General features: G+C 40.6%; 1 protein-coding gene across 1 annotated transcript in view; it reads left to right on the top strand.

The window, feature by feature from the left end:
* The first annotated feature begins 6,678 nt into the window (after positions 1-6,678).
* Positions 6,679-24,432, top strand: part of angpt1 (angiopoietin 1) — a 116,567-nt gene continuing 98,813 nt past the window's right edge. The window contains exon 1 of the mRNA XM_034160576.1: positions 6,679-7,527. Within this exon, the coding sequence (XP_034016467.1) occupies positions 7,042-7,527 (486 nt within the window). The 5' untranslated portion in view covers positions 6,679-7,041. The remainder of the gene's footprint in view (positions 7,528-24,432) is intronic.

The following is a 24,432-nucleotide window of genomic DNA, read 5'->3' on the forward strand; positions in this document are numbered from 1 at the left end:
CGGGCCTTTCAGTGCTGCATTTCCTCACTCCACTGGCCGAACCACGAAGAGACATAATTCTTCATTCCTCTGCTCATTCTTGGATTTCAGTTTTGTTTTTGAAAACCTAAAAGAAAAGGGGGGTGGCCCAAGGAAGAGAGAGACGCTCTCTACATGAAGACAGGGACAGTTTGTGTAATAGAGATAAAGGACGTGAATGAAAGATGCAAAGTAAATGTTGAGCAAAATCTTACTCTCACGCTGTTGTCACTTTTGGTCCTTTTTGAAAACATTGCATATAAAGTCCATTTTGGATATTTGCAGACTCCTGGCTGTGTTGTCATCATGTAAAATAAAATAAATAAATAAATAAATAAAAAGTGTCAGATTAGTTCATTAATAGAGTTTTATTCAAAACGACGGGGGGGGGGATGCAACAGCGGCTCCAGAGGGTTTTTTCTTTGTTGGACTAAACGGGGGTGTGGCTAGTGCAAGTAAATACACTTCAGTCCAGTATATAACGTCTATATTTACTTATATACACATACACACACACACACACACCACACACACACACACACACACACACACACACATACACACACACAGGGTACACAATTTCATTCCCCTGTATGTATTTAATTATATATACTGTATGGATGAAATAACCGCAAATAAATTTGAACTTGTGGTGGCACAACAGAACCTGTGTAGTAAATATGCAGTAAAGTGTTAATAGTAAATTTCAAGTGTGAACTGTACATGTCATTCACATAAATTGTGTGTAATATGGTGAGAAATCTGGAATCTTAAAGTAATGACTAATTGGGGGAAAAACTTGAATAACTTTGGTTTGTATCATGTGTTAAGTGCTTTTGTTCCTCCCTGCAGCTGTGTTTCGCCAGTACATATGTTTTTTCTGCACAAATCCATTTCCTGGCCAGAAAACCTCTCACGTCTCCAACAGCAGCACATAAGCACTTGGTGCACTTGTGCCTTGAAGGCAGTGACAGATTCCACGAAGATTGGTTGATTTTATGGTATGCCTGCAACAAGCCTATGAATGATGTGAAGATTTAATCCTATCTCTTTTTTGCACAACGCCCTGGTTTGCATTGAGGTTTACCACTGTCTAAATACCAATTTGATGCTGACAAGGCCCAAAAGCATTATATTGCATTGTACATTATGTCCCCATTGTCAAGATACAGCTCTACACATACAAACGACACAGGATGGATGCTGCTTTCCTTTAGGTGGTGCCATTTTCCTTCACTCTTCCTGATTGTTGTACTCCTCAATTTCACCAGGTTCTACTTCCTGGACAGTTATTTGACGAAGAAAATTATTTTTTTTATATTCATACTGTCATTTAAAATCAAACTCAATAATGAGATCAAATGCATTTAGTCTCATTATTCAGTCTCACACTGGTCTCAAGTTATGGGGTAAAAACAGCAAAAATGGTGACAAAGGTCAATTTCAGTTTGTACAGGGGGTCAAAGTTGAAGTTGCTTCAATTTTGGTAAAAAAAAAGTGAAGTAAATTGTTGGTTGCGTGAATAGGGTTTTAAAAAAGAAAAATTTCACACACGGAGTAAATCTGACCTGTACATTTCAGTCCTATTCACCATCACAGATAGACATGAATCCACATAAAGCTCCTGATTTTTGAAAATGACGTCTGAAAATACTTTGTGGCTGGAAAAGTAACATTTTAAAACAGGTCCCTCTGTGGTTTTTCTGCTCCAGGTGCATTTCTCATGCCGGTGTTGCACTGTGATCACACAGAAGCGCTGTGATGATTTAAACTTTTAAAGCGCCGTTGCTGTCTCTGTGATCATTAGATGACCTGACCGATCAGGTGTGATCACACTTCATTAATGCGCTGTAACTCTTTAAAACATTGTCGCTGTCATTGTGATCATCAGACGACCTGATCGATCGATCAGGGTGATCACACCTGATTAATGCACTGTAACTCTTTAAAGCATTGTCGCTGTCGGTGTGATCATCAAACAACCTGATCGATCAGGTGTGGTCACTCCTGATTAATGTTTAAACATTTAAAGCGCCGTCGCTGTCGGTGATCACCACACCGACAGATCACACAGCATTTCATTCAGATCACACCTGATCACGGTCAACTGGCGCTTGAAAAGTTTAAATCATCACAGCATTTCATTATTCAGGTCTGTGATGACCTGATCAGAAATCAACAGTGCTTTAAACATTTCAAGAGTCACAGCCCTCCATTCATTCACACCAGTGTTTACCACAGCCAGTCCACTCATCATCATTCTGTACACAAAGAAAATGATCCACCAAGATAAAAATGAAAATAAAAAATAAAATAATGTTAAATTACCCGGTTTCTGACCTGCACCATACCGTGCAGTACCGACCCGAACCACTGGGTGAAAACAGGCCTGTCGACATACGCTGGATAATCATCAAGGTGTGTCACCTGCATTAATTTATTAGATGTACGCCAGCATGTGCCAGCATTTTTAATCCCGTCGGCCTATGCAGGCTAAATTGTTCAAGGTGTGACAGGGCCTTTAGTTATGTTACAGGGTAACATATGTCATATGCCACAGAATCCAATGGATGTTGACATTGTTTGACCTTTAATTTGGACAGTAAACATTCAACATGGCGAAAACTATTCCATTTATTAATCTTATTAGCTCAACCAATAATTAGCATCACTTTTTACCAAAATTGGAGCATTTTAACTTTGTACAAGCTGAAATTGACCTTTGTCACCGTTTTTGCTGTTTTTACCCCATAACTTAAAAACATTAAGTCAAAGATAGTCCAAACTATACCTTTTGGAATCTTTATGATCAGATGAATAAAGTGGTCTAATTTTCAATATATGATTGAGCATTTTTTATTTTGACCCCTGTGTAATTCTTCATTGTCTTCTGCCTGATTGCCTATTGAAAAATCAAATGGATATTCTGCTTTTTCAAAAGAGTAATATCTAAGGAGTATTTGTGCCAGATTTGATGCTTGTAGCACCATTTGAAAGACTCCTCTGTAAATTTTCTCTTATCTGCTGCACAAGTAAGAAATTTCTCAGGGGGCTACCCCCCCCCCCCCATACATTACCACCTACAGCCGCCAATGAGTTTGTGTGAAATGAAAGCGTAAAGTGTACCAAAAAAAATGCACAGCACTTACTGCCTTCCGACTGACATCTGATATATAAATGATGTGCAGATGTGGGAAGAGATAAATGGATGAGTGTCTTCATCATTTATTCTGCATTATGCAACTATGTGCAAACTGCTTTCTTTGCCATCTTCCGGCTTTCAAGCACTTGTCTTAATTGTGCTCTTTCTCTTTGTTTAAACAGCAGTAACATCACATCTAATTGCTTGTGCTACATTTTCCCGGCTGTCATGCAGTGATTGCATAGTGGATGAATGAGCGGTGTTTACAGCAGCCTCAAGGCTTTTGTTTGACGACTTAATGATGTTTCTAGGTCATCAGAAAGCAGGGCGGCCAGCGCATGCAGGAGCTAAGGCCAACAAAACTAAATTTAGACTCTGGTTCCTCTGTCTGGAACTAAAAAAGGTAAAGTTCCAGAAGTTCTAAGTTCTGGTCTGGATTGTGCAGAATAATGAATGGGCAAGTTTTAAAAGCCTCAGAATGAGAAAGAAGGCATTGTTTCACATCATGGTACCTGCAGCTTGGGTTCATCGTATAATGACAAAAACAGTTGTTTGATGGAATCGCTGGATTTTTTTAAAAGGCTGCAAGAACAATTACAGTGGACCCTGCACGGCTCATCCGGCACAAAGAATAAAGGAACAGTAACACACAGTTAACTGTTCTCCAAAAGTGAGGATGGATGAGACTTGCAGAACAACAATGACAACATGACCGGTAATTTGTTCTGCAGAAAAGAGAGAATTTCATTTTATGAGGGCAGCAAACTCGACAGAGAGTTCAGTAAGTGCACGTTGACAGTGTAATTTATGAGGAAATGCTTTTGAGGTTGTTACCTAACAGTGTGTTTTCTGCAGCTGCACCAAAGCTGCTGTTGTCTTCTTGGAGGCCAATCATAACATAGCTGGAGCTGTGGATTGGTGTTCATGACTGAGGGCTTTTTAACTGCATCATGCACATCTTTGTGAAGATCTGAAAGGACACTCAGTAGAGTGCATTCCTCTACTGTGGCCCAACAGTCCTGGGAATGGCTGTCTGCTACTGATAATATAAGGATAAATATGTAGGTCAGGTCAGGTCATGTCTGGAAGTATGTGCTGGTGCCAAGTGTCACCACATCCAATACACAGCGAAACCGACCTCGGCCATGATTTCAGCCACCCAAGTAGTCCAGTGGTCCCTCCCCTCCAAGTGAAAGTCATCATCTATCTGCTGGAGCCAGGTGATATCTTGGTGACGGCATCCCCTTGGTCCTCAACACTGAGGCGGCTGTAATCTGGATCATTCTCAGGGTCACCTTTCCTCACAGTGCAAGTCGTGTGCCTCATCTGATTTTCCGTAAGTAACTTCATTTTACACAAAATACTCAAGAATCCTTTGGAAAGACCCAGTACCAAAACTGTCCAGTTGTTGCCTTAGGCCACTGGTTAAAATCCAAATCTGAGAATGACATGAAAAAACAGGAACCGGAAGGATCTCAAAGACTTGAATCTTTGTTGTCCTGGGCAGGTATGAGCATCGACCAGACGTCTCTGTCTAGGGACCTCATGACTCTATAGCAGAGGTCTTCAACTTATTCCAGAAAGGGCCAAGAGGGAACAGGTTTTCTTTGCTACTGTCCACTCCAGCAGGTGATTTCGCTGATTAACATCAGTTCACCAGATTCCATTAACCAATTAACATCCCAGCTGTATCTTGAAAGCAGAGATCCCAGGGACATGAATGTCACTACTGCGATAAGAGGATCTCTACAAATTTGATGCTTTCATCACATACAGCCACACTTCTGAAGGCTGAGTCCAGGACACCATTCAAAGTCTGGATCTTTGTGAACAATTACATACCCACGTACTTCACTCAGCTTTTCAAGTGCTGCAATCAGGAGATCCACAAAGATCACAGCATCGTCTGCAAAGTTATGGACAGTGAGAGTTTCTTTACAGAGCTATTCCACAGGGCGCCATCGTACTACGATCACACACGATCCAAAAAAGTGCAAAAATGGGATGAAATGGCTTAATCCTGCTTGCCTTCTAACAGGCTGGCTTCTAAAGTGCAGACCTGGCAACCCGCCCAAAAAACAAAGAAAGGCTGTTCAGCTTTGAACAAAAACCACAACAAACTCTGCTTTGGCTTCAATGGAGCACGATCAAACATGTTTCAAGGTGTAGTCACTACGAATACCCCATTTAAAGAAGTTCAAACGTGATTTAAGACTGCAAATACCCAGAACTTACCACTAACTATTAGCGATTTCGAGAATCGGGATGAAATTTTTGAACAGTTCAAAAATTGGATTCAGATTTCAAATCTGTTGCTGGGTGATGGCCGTAATGACGACGTATACCAAGTTGTTCAAGATTGACAAAAATGGATCAAGAAGTTACTGTGAATAGCCCCATTACTGGCAAAGGCATCTAAAGGTTTAAGAGAGCAAGAGAGAGAGAACTGCCTAATTGGAGGTGGGCACAGCTAACCTAAGTTAGCGTTGATAACAGCTAATCTGTGAACTGAAAACGTAAGTGTGCTAATGCTAAAGTGCGCAGATATTTAGCAGGAGCTAGCACGAACTTATAGAGAGTTCTCATGTGACGTATCGGTCACGTGATTTTGGTGCCCCGCGGCCATTTTGGATTACAACGCGGTGGCCGCTGTGATACGCTACGTGGATTTGACAAACAATTGCAGAAGCTTCAACAATGGTCAACTTTTGTGCTGTCGTCGGTTGTTCAGACATCATCCAACATTTATGGATGTAAATCTGTGACGTTGGATGATTGAGACAGGGATCGTTGTTTTCTCCCTGCTTTTCTATTTTTTAGGTTGAATTTTTCTGAGGTTGAATTTTTGAGGTAAATTTTTTTTTTTTGAGGTTCAATTTTTTTAGGTTGATTTTTTTTTTTAGGTTGAAGCTTTGAAATTCAACTTCAGACTCTGATTTTGATGATTAAAACTTTCAACCTTAAAATTCTAATTCAAACCCCTATAGATTTAATTCTATAGGGGTGTTCCTTTCTTTTCTCAACAAGGATTCCAAAGTCCATCATGCGGTACATGAACAAATCCAACAACATCCATGTTGCATGAAGTTCTCGGTCTAAAAAGCTATAGATTTGACTGGACTGCCTCTGGTGACTGTCAGGTTGTTAAAGGGGTACGCAGAAATTAACAGGCCGCCAGAGGTGGACGCACGTCACAACTGCACCCACTGCTGTCTGAGGAATTCTATGGATAAAGATTTCACAAGAACATGACAAAACTTTCCAACAGATTGTGAAATGCTGACTGGTGTTGGTGTCTTGGGCCTGTAGCACCTGTCGTAAGCGGTGCTACCGTGTATCTATACTGATTTTTCCAAATGTTTAAATAGATTTGTGCAGATCAGAAACATGAGCCTGTAAACCGATCCTCATAGTCCGATGCTCTGTGCTGTGGTCCCTTTCTGTCAGGCTGCTTGTGCACACACACACACACACACACACATTCCTCCACTGGCTCTGTGAGGGGCAGGCACAGAGCGCTGCAAGCTCTGAAACGTACTTGAGCCAGCAGCTCGCTCACTTTCCTCAGTCATTAAGTGACAGAGCGGACGAGGAAGGGGAAGGCAGAGAAACCAGGGGAGGTCTGACACCATCAGCACTCACCACCGCGTCTACCAAACTCACACACCGATAAATGCAAACACACTGTGTGACTTTGATTTACAGGGCAAGCGGGTTTGTAAAGCAGACCGAGAAATGTGCACAACCTTTGCAGCCAGGACAAAACCTTAAGGGAGGTCTGGATCCACAACATGCTCATGTGGCGCACGAGAGGATTATAGATGACAGCCTGCCAAGGCTCTCGAGTAGCTTTCCAAACTGGAGGTCCACTGTAAGGATGGATGACTTATCTTCAACATCGATGGTGTTCTGCACCACTTTTTAATTCCGCATCTACCCAACTGAGCGATACTGAACCAAGACATTTTTGTAGCCACCAGTACTCTTGTCTCCAGGCTGATATGATGCTGTGGGACCACTTTGGCCAACTTCTGCTGGCGGCGCTTCTGGTGATTGTAAGCTGTACAGTAGGTGAGCAGAGGAGAGCTCCGGAGAGTGGCGCTAGCAGCGCAGGTGGCGGAAGCGGGAGCAATTACAGCAACAGACGCTATCATAGGATCCAGCATGGCCACTGCACCTACACGTTCATCCTACCTGAAGGAGACGGTTCTGGAGGAGGCGCCTGTAGAGAGGCGAAAGCCGCAAACCCGCAGTACAACGCCAACGCTCTCCAGAGAGACGGTCCGCCGCCAGAGCCGGAAATTGCCAGTCAGAAGATCCAGCAGCTAGAGCACATTATGGAGAATTACACCCAGTGGCTGCAGAAGGTAGGGACCTTCTCAGGTGGGGTCTAGGTTCATGTGATACCATCAACGAGTAAGATCAAGGCTGAGAAGTGGAGTTGAAACTCCCTCAGAGGAATTCTGAGTGGAAACTCGACTGTTGTGGTTTGATTGTGACACCAGGTTCTCTTAATATTATGAGTGCACAAGTCCGCCTGTGTTTATTTGGAAGCAATCACGCTGTGTTACCCTCATGCGCGTATTTGCGTGTGTGTGGGCGTGTGTGGTCTCTGCACGCAGCACTGTATATTTGCAGCTTCACAAGATAACTTGTTTTGGTTTCTGGATGAGACTCTCAGTCGAAAAGCGAGCAGTTATCACTTACGGTTTGTGAAAGTGTTTATGTGCTTTGGGATTTGAGCTTTTTCTTTTTTTAATCTGGGCGACGTGACAGTTTTCATGAAAATGTCAGGGAAAGGACAAAAAAATGACAGATATGCACAGGAATTTAGCACTCTAATGGGGATTAAAACAATCTCTTACTGCATATTCACAAATTGACAGTAAGGCCGTGTTTTTTTCCTTCCAATTCAAGTTTTTTTTCATCAAGCACCAGTAAAAAGCTGAATTTGATCCTGAGGAAGGTCAGGTCACCTTTTACGTGACTTCTTCAGATCTTACGTAACTGCATGTGAATAGTTTGTGCAGGAAGTTGTGCAGTCGGTCTAGTCTTTGTAGACATCTCTCGCTCTCATTTTTTCTGAGTAAACTGCCTTCTGAGTAAATTCCACAGATGTCCGCTTGAGTTCCATGGAGCATCGGTCATAGAGTAGAGGTAGTTATGTGTCAGTCACCCCCGGGTCTCCAGTGGGTTGTCTGTTTAACGGCAGGAAGTCAGAAAGAGCCCCAAGAGAGACACAGAAGGAACATACAGAATGAGAACCAGTTTTATTTAGTCAAGTCAAACATGTGACTGTAATCTTAAAACCACATTCATACTTTTTCTTCTATTTTGGGGAGGTGATGGTTTAGCGGTTTGCAACCAGAGGATCTTCAGTTCAAATCCCAGCCTGACCGGAAAATCACTAAGTGCCCTTGGGCAAGGTCTTTAATCCCCTAGTTGCTCCCGATGTGTAGTGGGCGCCTTGTGGGGTGAATGTGAGGCATTATTGTAAAGCGCTTTGAGCGTCTGATGCAGATGGAAAAGCGCTATACGTATAAATGCAGTCCAGTTACCATTTGTCTCATACTGGAGTAACTGGGGGGAAAAAAATTTAAAGGATTTTAAATGGTTTTTACAGGAAAAATTAAGGTAATTGACTAATTAGTGGAACATACCCCCCCCCCGGTTGGCGTGATGAAGTTGTCATGTTGCCTGTGTTCATAATTTCAGCAGTGCAACTTTTAAATACGAGATCAGTGCTAAGGTCCAGGCCATCAGTAACATCCTTGACACAGTTCCTGGAAGTGTAGAGTTGTTTCAAGATCGATCTGCATCTTTGGACTTTGAGATCCTGATACACCTGGGAAGACCTTACGGGATTATGAGATCCCTTGGAAATACAGATACTTATGCAAGAAAAGTCAAGTCTTCCTTTCTTACTGTGCTGTTTTGAGACTGGGATACTAACTGTTGCCCTCCATTGACAGCTAGCTGTCTTTGGTACTAGGTCTCATCTGAGGGTCCTTGGGTATTGCTGGAATGACTGTCAAATGAACATTACATATGGAGCCTCTGATGAGGTCCTGTGATAGACCATAGGCCTGTCCAGGGTGTACTCCAGCTCTCACACAATGACATTATGATACGTTCAAGGCCTCCGTGATGCTTAAAGGGAATAAGAAGGTTTAGAACATGACAGATGGATGGACTGATGAGGTATACTTCTTGCATTGTTATACAAATAATGAATGTTTATGAGTTCAATGGTATGAATATTTCATGAGGTGAAAGCTGGAACATACCATTCAATGAGGCGTTGAATGGTATGTTCCAGCTTTCACCGAATTAAATATTCGTTCCATTGAAAGAATGTAAAAACATTCATTATTTGTTTTATATAACGGCTAAAATAGATCCTTGTCATTTGATATTGTAGTCACTTATAAACAACAGAAAAGGGACTTAGATCTTGGTGTCCAACACAAACACAAGTCCAACACAAACTGGTGATGCTGTGGACTGACTTTGTACTTCAAAAAAAAAAAAAGACTCCGTGTAGTTCCTCAGTCCAGTGAAAAATCACGTCAGCTTTTCATATGAACAGCAACAGCTCTTCATTGCATCCAGACGGATTACAGTGGAGGGGGTTTTTATGTGCATGCATGTGTGTGTTGGAAGAAATAACACCATCAGTTAGCTCAATCAAGTTGTCGTCACTTGTGTTGTTGTCCTGCGTGCATGCTCACAGAAAAGGGACACGCTTGTGCACGGGTGTACAGCCAAAAAAAGGACTGTGTATTTCCTCAGTGCAGCAAAAAAAAAAGAAAAACAGAGAAATTAGTCCAGCTTTTCATTCTAACTTCCTGCTAACAGCTTTCAGACAGTGCAGTGGATTTGTCTTGTGTGTGAATGCGCGTGCGCGCGCATGTGTGCATATATGTGCGCGTGCATGTGTATGTGCACAGGCATGTGTGTGTAGGTGTGTGTGTGCAGAGTGCAATGGTACCAAACTTATGGAACCAAATTTGCACTCTAAATGCAATGCAACACAAATGGGACAAATAATCCATGTCATGTGATGTACAAAGCACCAATCAAATGACAAGGATCCACTCAGCTGTTATACTGTATAAAAGGGAATATAAGTTACAACATTTGGCCATGTTTTACTGGGTATGATCCAGTGCACGGGCACGTCAGTGTTGAAGACCCCAAGAACTGGAAAATGCCAAGAGGATGCCTATGTATCACCTGGCTTAGATATATGGGAGGTATATGGATGCCGTGGGAAGGTTGGAATGAGTCAGTTGTCTGCCTGACTTGTTGCCACCAATGACCGAGGACAGTTCCATAGTGTTTGCAACAATCTGATGCACCAAATGTTCATAGACTCCAGTTAATAAAATTTATTGGTTTCAAGTCCACCATCTGTGGTTTTAGGTGGTTCTTCATATTAACATTCCTTCATGGGCTGTTTTTAAAACAAGCCAAGTCTGCGTTTAATGTAATGAACAACATACATGGAGATCATGAGAACTGAATGCCGTACTGATGTCAGCCTGGGTGAGTGCCATCCAGTACCCAGATATGGTTCCATACTGTTGTGGGTGAGGTGACTGGCAGCACCCACGTAAGCGACAGACAGGAAGGCTGTTTGAATTGACACAATGATGTGAGTGTTAATTGGTGAATAATTTACAGAGCTGGTAAACAATAGACAAATAGATCATTAGAGCTGATCACATTTACAAGAATGCTATTATACCATTACAGTATTTAATATCTGTGAGTAAAATGGCACGAGTTTTGGTGGACAAATATCACATTTTTATTTTTACTGTTTTACATAGATGTAAACAAGAGACAAGGATCATTCAAACTGCATAACGGTGTACCGACATTAATCTTATTAATTTCCACTGATGATAAACAATAGACACAGAGCTTGATAGAGAAGAATATCACATTTTAAATCGCATATATAATTATTTTACATAGACATAAACAATACACAAGGAGCTTGTTAGAGATGAATACCATACTTTGATATATTTTGATTATCTTGAACTTTAATACATTTTTCTGATGCTAACAATAAAAAAGGAGCTCATTAGAGAGGAATATGAAATTTTAATCACATTTATAATTATTTTACATTGATGTAAACAATATGGCATTTTAATCGCATCTACAATTATTTTACATAGACGTAAACAATGCGCAAGGACCTTTCAAGTGAATATAACTTTGTACAGATATTAATATTATTTATATTGATGTAAACAATAGACAAGGAACTTGTTAGAGATGACCATCGCATTTGCATCATGCAATCAAGTCACATTTTTATTAATGTTTTTAATAGATGTAAATAATAGACAATGATCCTTGAATCTTTGATTATTTAACATTGATGGGAAACCAAAGACAAGGAGCACATTAGAGAGGAACATGACTTTTTAATTGCATCTACAATTATTTTACATAGATGTAAACAATACGCAAGGACCTTTCAAAGTGAATATAACTTTGTACAGATATTATTACACTATGTAACAAATTTTTATTTTTGTTTTGTTCCTGGGTACACAGTGTGTTTTCCTAAACTGTTATGCCTTAAATAAATAGAAAATAGCTGTTATTCCACAGAAACTTTGCTTCTGTGATCAGGACAATGATATTTTGAAATTTGTCTGTTTTCAAAAATATTCTCGATTCGCCTTCGCTACTACTGAGTAGACTTCTAGAATATTCTTTAACTGCTAGAACTGTCCATAATTTTCTAGAAGTTTCCAGAATTATCTAGAAATTTCAAGAAACTTTTAGAACTTTCTAGAACGTAAAAAAAAAAAAAAATAATAAAATCAAAGTATGTGCTGAATGTAGTCATTTTTCCATAGACGTTAGACATAAGCAGTTGAAATATAACACTTAGGAGCCAGGAACAAAAATTGTGTTACACAGTGTTATTATTTATATTGATGTAAACAATAGACAAGGAACTTGTTAGAGACGACCATCGCATTTGCGTCATGTAATCAAGTCAGATTTTTATTAATGTAGATAGATAATAAATCCTTGAATCTTTGATTATTTAACATTGATGGCTAACAAAAGACAAGGAGCACATTAGAGAGAACAGACTTTTTAATTGCATCTACAATTATTTACATAGATGTAAACAAACACCAAGGACCTTTCAAAGTGAATATAACTTTGTACAGATATATTTATTATTATTATTATTTATACTGATTGTAAACAATAGACAAGGAACTTATTAGAGACAACCATCGCATTTGTGTCATGTAATCAAGTCAGATTTTTATTAATGTTTTTAATAGATGTAAATAATAGACAAAGATCCTTGAATCTTTGATTATTTAACATTGATGGCTAACAAAAGACAAGGAGCACGTTAGAGAGGAACATGACTTTTTAATTGCATCTACAATTATTTTACATAGATGTAAACAATAGGCATAGTTCCTTAATTCTGCATATTATATGACATTTTCCTGAGTTAATTCTAACAGAATTAATCAAGTGGATTTTGCAAACAGACAGGTATTTATTTTTCATTTGTGACAAAAAGTTAAATATTTAATGGATAGAAATTAATTATTTTGAAGAAATATGGTTCTGCTCTGTTGATGACTTAGAATTTGCCCGACTTTCACCGATAACTCAGCCGCTGCTCAGTTTTGAATACGATTTGAGACTTTGCGTGTATATCTCAGCAAGAATCTCTCTCAAATGAATAAATAAATCAAATAAATAAATTATATAACTAAGCACCACTTTTCAAAATATTGACTTTCTCCAATAAGATTAGCTGATTCAGTCTCTGGCTGATTATATAAACCTGGTGACTTTATTTTTGTCGAAGAGAAAATAATCTTGGCACAGCGCAGTGAAAAATTCTTGCTCAGATAAAACCAGACGGGGTTTGATGGATTGCAGTGGCAGGGGAAAGTCAATCAGCCAGAACCTAATCAATGCTCTTTATTAGCAATCACTACGTGTCTGCTTTTAATTTAAAATGAAAAGTTTTCATTGCAGTCGTTGGCCTCAGTACATATGTTTTCAGTGACCTCACTTTCACAGAGAACAGAAATAAATACGCTCCAGCCCAAACAAAATATTGTCAAAAAGATATTTTAGGCCTTTGGGACAGAATCTGTGTAATATCAAATTGGTATCAGATGGTATATTACCAACTCAACATTCTAAGTTTGGCAAAATAATGTAGTGTATGTGGCAAATGTCATTTAAAGTGACTATTATTGTGAGGATGTGTTGTGGCCAGTAGGGTCCACAACACTTTCAAACATTAACAAATGCAGATAATTCAAACAATCTGCAGCAAACATAAAAGTCTAATTTGATAACGCGTCTGCTGCAAACTCAGACACGCAGACACAGAAAAGCTTCACAAAGCTTCACAACACAATGTAAGTACTACAAACACAAATAGAAGTCTATGGCTGGAGGAGTTTAACTGAGTGTATTGCAAATAAAATATGAAAATATAGCTAGGATACTACGGTGATCTCCAATGCTTTAAAATGAACAAAAAAAACCAGAGACGCGTGGAAGAAAACGGAAAACAACCATCAAAATGGATAGAAGAATAACCAGAATGGCAAAGGCTCACCCATTGATCAACTCCAGGATGATCAAAGACAGTCTGGAGTTACCTGTAAGTGCTGTGGCAGTTAGAAGACGCCTGTGTGAAGCTAATTCATTTGCAAGAATCCCCCGCAAAGTCCCTCTGTTAAATAAAAGACATGCAGAAGAGGTTACAATTCGCCAAAGAACACATCAACTGGCCTAAAGAGAAATGGAGGAATATTTTGTGGACTGATGAGAGTAAAATTGTTCTTTTTGGGTCCAAGGGCCGCAGACAGTTTGTGAGACGACCCCCAAACTCTGAATTCAAGCCACAGTTCACAGTGAAGACAGTGAAGCATGGTGGTGCAAGCATCATGATATGGGCATGTTTCTCCTACTATGGTGTTGGGCCTATATATCAGATACCAGGTATCATGGATCAGTTTGGATATGTCAAAATACTTGAAGAGGTCATGTTACCTTATGCTGAAGAGGACATGCCCTTGAAATGGGTGTTTCAACAAGACAATGACCCCAAGCACACTAGTAAACCAGCAAAATCTTGGTTCCAAACCAACAAAATTAATGCCTCACAGATGTGAAGAAATCATGAAAACTGTGGTTATACAACTAAATACTAGTTTAATGATTCACAGGATTGCTAAAAAAGCAGTTTGAACATAATAGTTTTGAGTTTGTAGCGTCAACAACAGATGCTACTATTATTGTGAACACCCCCTTTTCTACTTTTTTTACTAATAGCCCAATTTCATAGCCTTAAGAGTGTGCATATCATGAATGCTTGGTCTTGTTGGATTTGTGAGAATCTACTGAATCTACTGGTACCTTGTTTCCCATGTAACAATAAGAAATATACTCAAAACCTGGATTAATCTTTCACATAGCACTACTATTATTCTGAATACCACTGTACGTGTTGTGGCTGATGAGGGCCAGAATAGTTTTTTTACAGTGCATCCAGAAAGTATTCACAGTGCTTCACTTGTTCCCCATTTTGTTACATTACAGCGTGATTCCAAAATTGAGTAAATTCATTTAGATTTTTTTCCCTTAACATTCTAATCACAACACCCCATAATGACAACATGATTTTTTTTGAAATTTATACATTACAAAAAACTAAGAGAACACATGTACATCAGTATTCACACCCTTTGCTCAATACTTTGTTGGTGCACCTCACACACAGCGCTTCACATTTTCCACATATGTTAACAGCATTATTCCAAAATGGAGTATATTCATTTTTTCCCTCTAAATTCTACTCACAACACCCCATACCAACATGAAAAAAAACTTTCTTTGAAATTTTTGCAAGTTTATTAAAAGTAGGAAATCATAACAAACCACATGGTCATACGTATTCACACCCTTTGCTCAAAACCTTTGGCAGCAATTACAGCCTCAAGTGTTCTTGAATATGATGCTACAAGCTTGGTGCACCAATCTTTGGTCAGTTTTGTCCATTCCTCTTTGCAGCACTTCTCAAGCTCCATCAGGTTGGATGGGGAGCGTCGGTGCACAGCCATTTTCAGATCTCTCCAGAGATGTTCAATCAGATTCAGGTCTGGACTCTGGCTGGGCCACTCAAGGACATTCACAGAGTTGTCTTGAAACCACTCCTTTGATATCTTGGCTGTGTATTTAGGGTCAATGTCCTGCTGAAAAATGAACCGTCACCCCAGTCTGAGGTCAAGAGCGCTCTGGATCAGGTTTTCATGCAGGATGTCTCTGTACATTGCTGCATTCATCTTTCCCTCATTCCTGACTAGTCTCCCAGTTCCTGCTGCTGAAAAACATCCCCACAGTATGATGCTGCCACCACCATGCTTCACTGTGTGGTGCCTGGTTTCCTCCAAATGTGACCACAGAATTTTGTTTCTCATGGTCTGAGAGTCCTTCAGGTGCCTTTTGGCAAACTCCAGGTGGGCTGCCATGTGCCTTTTACTAAGGAGTGGCTTCTGTCTGGCCACTCTACCATACAGGCCCGATTGATGGATTACTGCAGAGATGGTTGGCCTTCTGGAAGAGGAATGCTGGAACTCAGAGTGACCATTGGGTTCTTAATCACCTTCCTCACTATGGCCTTTCTCCCTCAATCACTCAGTTTAGACGGGCAGCCAGCTCTAGGAAGAGCCCTGGTGGAGCCAAACTTCTTTTCATTGAGACCTTCAAAGCTGCAGAAATGTTTCTGTACCCTTCCCCAGATTTGTGCCTCAAGACAGTCCTGTCTCAGAGGGCTACAGACTATCCCTTTGACTTCATGCTTGGTTTGTGCTCTGACATGCACTGTCAACTGTAGGACTTTATATGTAGACATGCGTGTGCCTTTCCAAATCATGTCCAATCATCTCAAAGATGATCAATCAATCAATCAACTTTTTTCTTGTATAGCGCCAAATCACAACAAACAGTTGCCCCAAGGCGCTCCACATTGCAAGGCAAGGCCATACAATAATTATGAAACACAGTCTACGTCTAAAGCAACATAACCAAGGGATGGTCCAGGGTCACCCGATCCAGCCCTAACTATAAGCCTTAGCGAAAAGGAAAGTTTTAAGCCTAATCTTAAAAGTAGAGAGGGTATCTGTCTCCCTGATCTGAATTGGGAGCTGGTTCCACAGGAGAGGAGCCTGAAAGCTGAAGGCTCTGCCTCCCATTCTACTCTTACAAACCCTAGGAACTACAAGTAAGCCCGCAGTCTGAGAGCGAAGCGCTCTAATGGGGTAATATGGTACTACGAGGTCCCTAAGATAAGATGGGACCTGATTATTCAAAACCTTATAAGTAAGAAGAAGAATTTTAAATTCTATTCTAGCATTAACAGGAAGCCAATGAAGGGAGGCCAACACGGGTGAGATATGCTCTCTCCTGCTAGTCCCCGTCAGTACTCTAGCTGCAGCATTCTGAACCAACTGAAGGCTTTTTAGGGAACTTTTAGGACAACCTGATAATAATGAATTACAATAGTCCAGCCTAGAGGAAACAAATGCATGAATTAGTTTTTCAGCATCACTCTGAGACAAGACCTTTCTGATTTTAGAGATATTGCGTAAATGCAAAAAGGCAGTCCTACATATTTGTTTAATATGCGCTTTGAATGACATATCCTGATCAAAAATAACTCCAAGATTTCTCACAGTATTACTAGAGATCAGGGAAATGCCATCCAGAGTAACGATCTGGTTAGACACCATGCTTCTAAGATTTGTGGGGCCAAGTACAATAACTTCAGTTTTATCTGAGTTTAAAAGCAGGAAATTAGAGGTCATCCATGTCTTTATGTCTGTAAGACAATCCTGCAGTTTAGCTAATTGGTGCGTATCCTCTGGCTTCATGGATAGATAAAGCTGGGTATCATCTGCGTAACAATGAAAATTTAAGCAATACCGTCTAATAATACTGCCCAAGGGAAGCATGTATAAAGTGAATAAAATTGGTCCTAGCACAGAACCTTGTGGAACTCCATAATTAACTTTAGTCTGTGAAGAAGATTCCCCATTTACATGAACAAACTGTAATCTATTAGACAAATATGATTCAAACCACCGCAGCGCAATGCCTTTAATACCTATGACATGCTCTAATCTCTGTAATAAAATTTTATGGTCAACAGTATCAAAAGCAGCACTGAGGTCCAACAGAACAAGCACAGAGATAAGTCCACTGTCCGAAGCCATAAGAAGATCATTTGTAACCTTCACTAATGCTGTTTCTGTACTATGATGAATTCTAAAACCTGACTGAAACTCTTCAAATAGACCATTCCTCTGCAGGTGATCAGTTAGCTGTTTTACAACTACCCTCTCAAGAATCTTTGAGAGAAAAGGAAGGTTGGAGATTGGCCTATAATTAGCTAAGATAGCTGGGTCAAGTGATGGCTTTTTAAGTAATGGTTTAATTACTGCCACCTTAAAGGCCTGTGGTACATAACCAACTAACAAAGATAGATTGATCATATTTAAGATTGAAGCATTAAATAATGGTAGGACTTCCTTGAGCAGCCTGGCAGGAATGGGGTCTAATAAGCATGTTGATGGTTTGGATGAAGTAACTAATGAAAATAACTCAGACAGAACAATCGGAGAGAAAGAGTCTAACCAAATACCGGCATCACTGAAAGCAGCCAAAGATAACGATACATCTTTGGGATGGTTATGAGTAATTTTTTCTCTAATAGTCAAAATTTTGTTAGCAAAGAAAGTCATGAAGTCATTACTAGTTAAAGTTAATGGAATACTCAGCTCAATAGAGCTCTGACTCTTTGTCAGCCTGGCTACAGTGCTGAAAAGAAACCTGGGGTTGTTCTCATTTTCTTCAATTAGTGATGAGTAGAAAGATGTCCTAGCTTCACGAAGGGCTTTCTTATAGAGCAACAAACTCTTTTTCCAGGCTAAGTGAAGATCTTCTAAATTAGTGAGACGCCATTTCCTCTCCAACTTACGGGTTATCTGCTTTAAGCTACGAGTTTGTGAGTTATACCACGGAGTCAGACACTTCTGATTTAAAGCTCTCTTTTTCAGAGGAGCTACAGCATCCAAAGTTGTCTTCAATGAGGATGTAAAACTATTGACAAGATACTCTAACTCCCTTACAGAGTTTAGGTAGCTACTCTGCTCTGTGTTGGTATATGACATTAGAGAACATAAAGAAGGAATCATATCCTTAAACCTAGTTACAGCGCTTTCTGAAAGACTTCTAGTGTAATGAAACTTATTCCCCACTGCAGGGTAGTCCATCAGGGTAAATGTAAATGTTATTAAAAAATGATCAGACAAAAGGGAGTTTTCAGGGAATACTGTTAAGTCTTCTATTTCCATACCATAAGTCAGAACAAGATCTAAAATATGATTAAATTGGTGGGTGGACTCATTTACTTTTTGAGCAAAGCCGATAGAGTCTAATAATAGATTAAATGCAGTGTTGAGGCTGTCATTCTCAGCATCTGTGTGGATGTTAAAATCGCCCACTATAATTATCTTATCTGAGCTAAGCACTAAGTCAGACAAAAGGTCTGAAAATTCACAGAGAAACTCACAGTAACGACCAGGTGGACGATAGATAATAACAAATAAAACTGGTTTTTGGGACTTCCAATTTGGATGGACAAGACTAAGAGACAAGCTTTCAAATGAATTAAAGCTCTGTCTAGGTTTTTGATTAATTAATAAGCTGGAATGGAAGATTGCTGCTAATCCTCCGCCCCGGCCCGTGCTACGAGCATTCTGACAGTTAGTGTGACTCGGGGGTGTTGACTCATTTAAACTAACATATTCATCCTGCTGTAACCAAGTTTCTGTTAGGCAGAATAAATCAATACGTTGATCAATTATTATATCATTTACCAACAGGGACTTAGAAGAAAGAGACCTAATGTTTAATAGACCACATTTAACTGTTTTAGTCTGTGGTGCAATTGAAGGTGCTATATTATTTTTTCTTTTTGAATTTTTATGCTTAAATAGATTTTTGCTAGTTATTGGTGGTCTGGGAGCAGGCACCGTCTCTACGGGGATGGGGTAATAGGGGGATGGCAGGGGGAGAGAAGCTGCAGAGAGGTGTATAAGACCACAGCTCTGCCTCCTGGTCCCAACGCTAGACAGTCACAGTTTGGAGGATCCCAAAAAATTGGCCAGATTTCTAGAAATGAGAGCTGCTCCCTCTAAAGTGGGATGGATGCCGTCTCTCCTAACAAGACCAGGTTTTCCCCAGAAGCTTTGCCAATTATCAATGAAGCCCACCTCATTTTTTGGACACCACTCAGACAGCCAGCAATTCAAGGAGAACATGCGGCTAAACATGTCACTCCCGGTCTGATTGGGGAGGGGCCCAGAGAAAACAACAGAGTCCGACATTGTTTTTGCAAAGTTACACACCGATTCAATGTTAATTTTAGTGACCTCCGATTGGCGTAACCGAGTGTCATTACTGCCGACGTGAATTACAATCTTACCAAATTTACGCTTAGCCTTAGCCAGCAATTTCAAATGTCCTTCGATGTCGCCTGCTCTGGCCCCCGGAAGACAATTGACAATGGTTGCTGGTGTCGCTAACTTCACATTTCTCAAAACAGAGTCGCCAATAACCAGAGTTTGATCCTCGGCGAGTGTATCGTCGAGTGGGGAAAAACGGTTAGAGATGTGAACGGGTTGACGGTGTACACGGGGCTTCTGTTTAGGGCTACGCTTCCTCCTCACAGTCACCCAGTCAGCCTGCTTTCCCGACTGCACGGGGTCTGCCAGGGGGGAACTAACGGCGGCTAAGCTACCTTGGTCCGCACCGACTACAGGGGCCTGGCTAGCTGTAGAATTTTCCACGGTGCGGAGCCGAGCCTCCAATTCACCCAGCCTGGCCTCCAAAGCTACGAATAAGCTACACTTATTACATGTACCGTTACTGCTAAAGGAGGCCGAGGAATAACTAAACATTTCACACCCAGAGCAGAAAAGTACGGGAGCGACAGGAGAAGCCGCCATGCTAAAACGGCTAAGAGCTAGTAGCTACGCTAAGCTAGCGGATTCCCAAACAGGGAATCCGACACTAGACAGGCTGTGGAGCAGCACAGGTAACGCATGATCAGTGGTAACAGGATGCACCCGAGCTCAATTTTGAAATTTCAAAGACTGTGAATACCTATATACATGTGATTTCTCAGATTATTCAATTTATAAATCTGATCTGCAAAAATCTAAAAAAAAAAAAAAAAAATCACATTGTCATTATGGGGTATCATGTGTATAATTTGGGGCGGGGGGGAATTAATTTAATCTTTTTTGGAATAAGGCTGTAACAAAAAAAAAATGTACTGCTGTGAATACTTTCTGGATGCACTGTATACAGGACCCCCCCCCACCCCCACCCCCCTCCAGAAGTGACTTGCTGCTCCACGGTGCATGTGTGCCTAATTAAAATAAACTGCAGACGTTTTACTGATGAGTTTTTGCACCACATCACTTGTGAAAACCCAAAAACGATCAATGTGTCATGAAGGCTGGCGCTGCAATAACACTGGCTTTATCTTTGCTCAGTGGACCTCATCGTCTCTGAAAGTACAAGTGATACTACAAAAAAAAACACGACGGCAGCGTCGCTGGACTTAAGCTTTAACTAATGAGACCTCAAACATAACTTCTCATTTTAATACCACTGTGCTTCTTTGCAGACTCGCTGCAGAACCACAGTTATTTTATTTTAGAGAAATATTAAAAAAGATACTGGACCATAATGTTTATTGGCCTATTTGTCTGATGGAGCTCTTTAGATAAATGCAAACTTTAATTATAGAAAAACAAGCTGTAGCAGAGGGGGCGCTTTAACACACACACACACACACAAACATCTAATTCAGCCTAATTACACAAATTGGGGTGAGGGGGACATCAGGATGCAGTTAACATTTTTCATTGGACAGAAGATTAAGTGTCCAGCCCGGTCTATCTGTCTTAATCATGCCACCTTTTTTTTACTGCTTGTCTCAAGCTAAACTGACCTCCACCGAGTCCCGATGAAAGACCCGGACAAAGACGCTCCAGATACACCCCACGTCTGGGTGCTCGGCCCAGCGTGGGGGGTGGATGGAGAGAGATTGATGCAGCAAACAGCTGTTGGGGGAAGCATTTAAAGTCTGAGGTCTTTCCTTCCTCCACCCAGGGTAGAGTATATGGACCCTGATAACATTCCTGACCAGTCAAAGGTGGCTTATGTTTGTCCAAGGATTACTTCCATAGACTCCCTGTGAGGTGAGGAACCTCAGATGAGCTTCTACCTTAAATCACAGAGAGATTAGAGCAGGAAACATTATTTTACCTTCAGAACAGTAACAAATAAAGGGATAATCAGAGTGCATATCCTTGAATATGTGAACTGGACTTAACAGCATTATTCAGACCAGGTTTCCTTGTCCTTTGACCAAAATACACCAAAATCTCATCACCCCTAGATATCTATCCAAGTAAAATTCCCACCAAGTTTGAAAGACATCTGTCCAGCAGTATTTGAGTTATTTTGCCCACACATAAAATGAAAACAACACCCTGCTACCACTGCTTCGTCAACATACATTGTAACAACAGCAACAACATCATTCCCGCCAACTATGTCTGAATATATGTTTTACTTTAACAGATTCAGATCATAATCCAGATTTCAATGAATGTTTTGCTTTTTTGGTACCTGTCATGGAAGGTGATCTACGAGTTTCGTTAACAGCGACGTCCCTCCCTAAAGTAAGGTCACTGGTTCAAGCCCACCCATACCCCATTCTACAAGTACAGTACACCTGGAGTTACATCTGGAGCATGTGTCAAATCAGCATGCAGATCCACTGAGGCGACACTGAGCAACACAGGAGCAGCCAACAGAAAAAAAAAAAAAAAAAGATTTCATTAAACTAAAGTGGGGGGTCCATGTCACAAGGTAAAACAAAAAGGTATAGAAAGAAATCAGAATCCACATCTGTATCCTGGCTAACACCAAAAGGTAACGTGTTAAGTTGGATCTTTGCAATACGTTTCGTAGCATTTGGCTTAAAGTCTCACAATGTTTAGGGTTAAGATCTAAAAAATAATATAGAAAGAAGAAAATGTAAAAATGAAGGTGATGAATGCAATAAGACACTATTATGTTGATGATTCCAAAAGGGCAATAGTGCACAGGACAAGATGTGCTCAATAAATACAGTATGTCATTGTTTTTGGCACCAACTAAAACCTGAGCTTCCAGGACAGTTCCTACAATTGTGAAATTCAGTCCAAAAAGAATCCGTCTCCAAATGAGACCAAGCGTGGCTTACTTTAATGTAAACTGCAGACTCTCAGTAGAGTGCATTCTTGTGCCAAGGCATTTTTTAAAATCAAAATCCAACCAAAAGTGTACAGATGCTTAAAAAAAAAAAGTCACATCCATGTACTTCAACCATGGTTGGTCTGTTTCTTTGTCATCAACATTCATCATGGTTGCGGGGCCGGGCATACTGTAAGGAAAGGTCAAGTCACGTCTGGAGGCATGTACTTGCACCATGGATCTAGGCATCCTCCACACTGTGGAACCATCTTAAGCCTTAGCTGGCAACTGGTCCATCGCCACCTCTCGAAAGTAACCATCAGTCTTCTGCACACAGGTGAAGCGTGGGTGTCTGCTTGGCCTTCTCCAGCCACTGAGGTCCTCAGCTCTGAGGTACCTGCGTGCTGGATCATACCCAGAAAAAAGCATTACATGGCTAAAGTGCCATCCATGAAGTTCCCTCACAGTGCAAGTGATGCTCATCATATGAGTTGCCTTAAGTTTCATTCCATTGCCACCTTAGGAAGAACCTCCAAAAAAACACTAAGAATAAAAGATATCCAGTTGCCATCTTAGGAAGCGCCTTGAAAAACACCAAGAACAGAAGATATCCAGTTGCCATCTTAGTAAGAGCCTCCAAAAAACACCAAGAACCAAAGATAACCAGTTGCCATCTTAGTAAGAGCCTCCAAAAAACACCAAGAACCAAATATATCTAGTTGCCACCTTAGTAAGAGCCTCCACAAAACACCAAGAACCAAAGATATCTAGTTGCCATCTTAGTAAGAGCCTCCAAAAAACACCAAGAACCAAAGCTATCTAGTTGCCACCTTAGTAAGAGCCTCCAAAAAACACCAAGAACCAAAGATATCTAGTTGCCATCTTAGTAAGAGCCTCCAAAAACACCAAGAACCAACGATATCCAGTTGCCATCTTAGTAAGAGCCTCCAAAAAACACAAAGAACAAAAGATATCCAGTTTCCACCTTCGCAAGAGCCTCCAAAAAACACCAAGAACCAAAGATATCCAGTTGCCACCTTAGGACACTGGTTAGTGCCTCAACCTTCCTAAAACAGGAGGTACCAGAACCTCAAACTATTGGACCTTTTTTCTCCTGCAAAAAAATGTCAACATCACCAAACACCTTTGTCCAGTGACTTCATGTCCCAATGAGGTCTTCCCAGGCATCTCTCATACCCAGAGACATGAATGTCTCTGCTGAGAAAAGTGACTACACTTTGGAAAACACCTTCAATTTTATTGCGCATCTGGATCCAGCTGTGCTGTCTGAAATTTTCTTCTTCTTCATCAGGAATGTGAGATACTATCTCATGAATTGATACATGGACCTGAAAGGTTGCAGGTGATGTAGCAGTGCACGCTCTCTACTGAGAAGATTCAGTAGGTCCTTTATAGGTCCTGAGGTCCATTGGTGCTGGTGCTTGCCCCCGTATTCTACAGTATGAATTGGATGAGAGTCTACATGTACAACTCCCCCTGGCTTGGACACCAGTTTGATGTAGGTTAGTTCTCCAGATAAGGCTCATACCTGTTTACAGCTGATTGGATTGGAACAATGCAGATAATGTCCACTGTCCAAGGACATAAACTGGTAGTATTACTCAAAATCAAACCTAGAACTATTGGTATCTTAACATCTTAATCCCACTGAGCTACCTACACTGTAAGTGAAAAGTGAAGTACTAATTGCTGCCCTTGGATTAGCACCAAATATTTAACGGGTTCTATGTTGTCCCATGCCCCACTGTCCAACAAGTCAGTCCTTCAGTTTCTGAGTAATACTGGTAAAAAATAAAGCAACAATCAAGCATGTCAAAACACAGCCGTCTTGTTGTTGGCTACTTTTATAG

The sequence above is a fragment of the Thalassophryne amazonica genome, chromosome 20 (assembly GCF_902500255.1).
Source record: "Thalassophryne amazonica chromosome 20, fThaAma1.1, whole genome shotgun sequence".
In the NCBI taxonomy this organism is placed as follows: Eukaryota; Metazoa; Chordata; class Actinopteri; order Batrachoidiformes; family Batrachoididae; genus Thalassophryne; species Thalassophryne amazonica.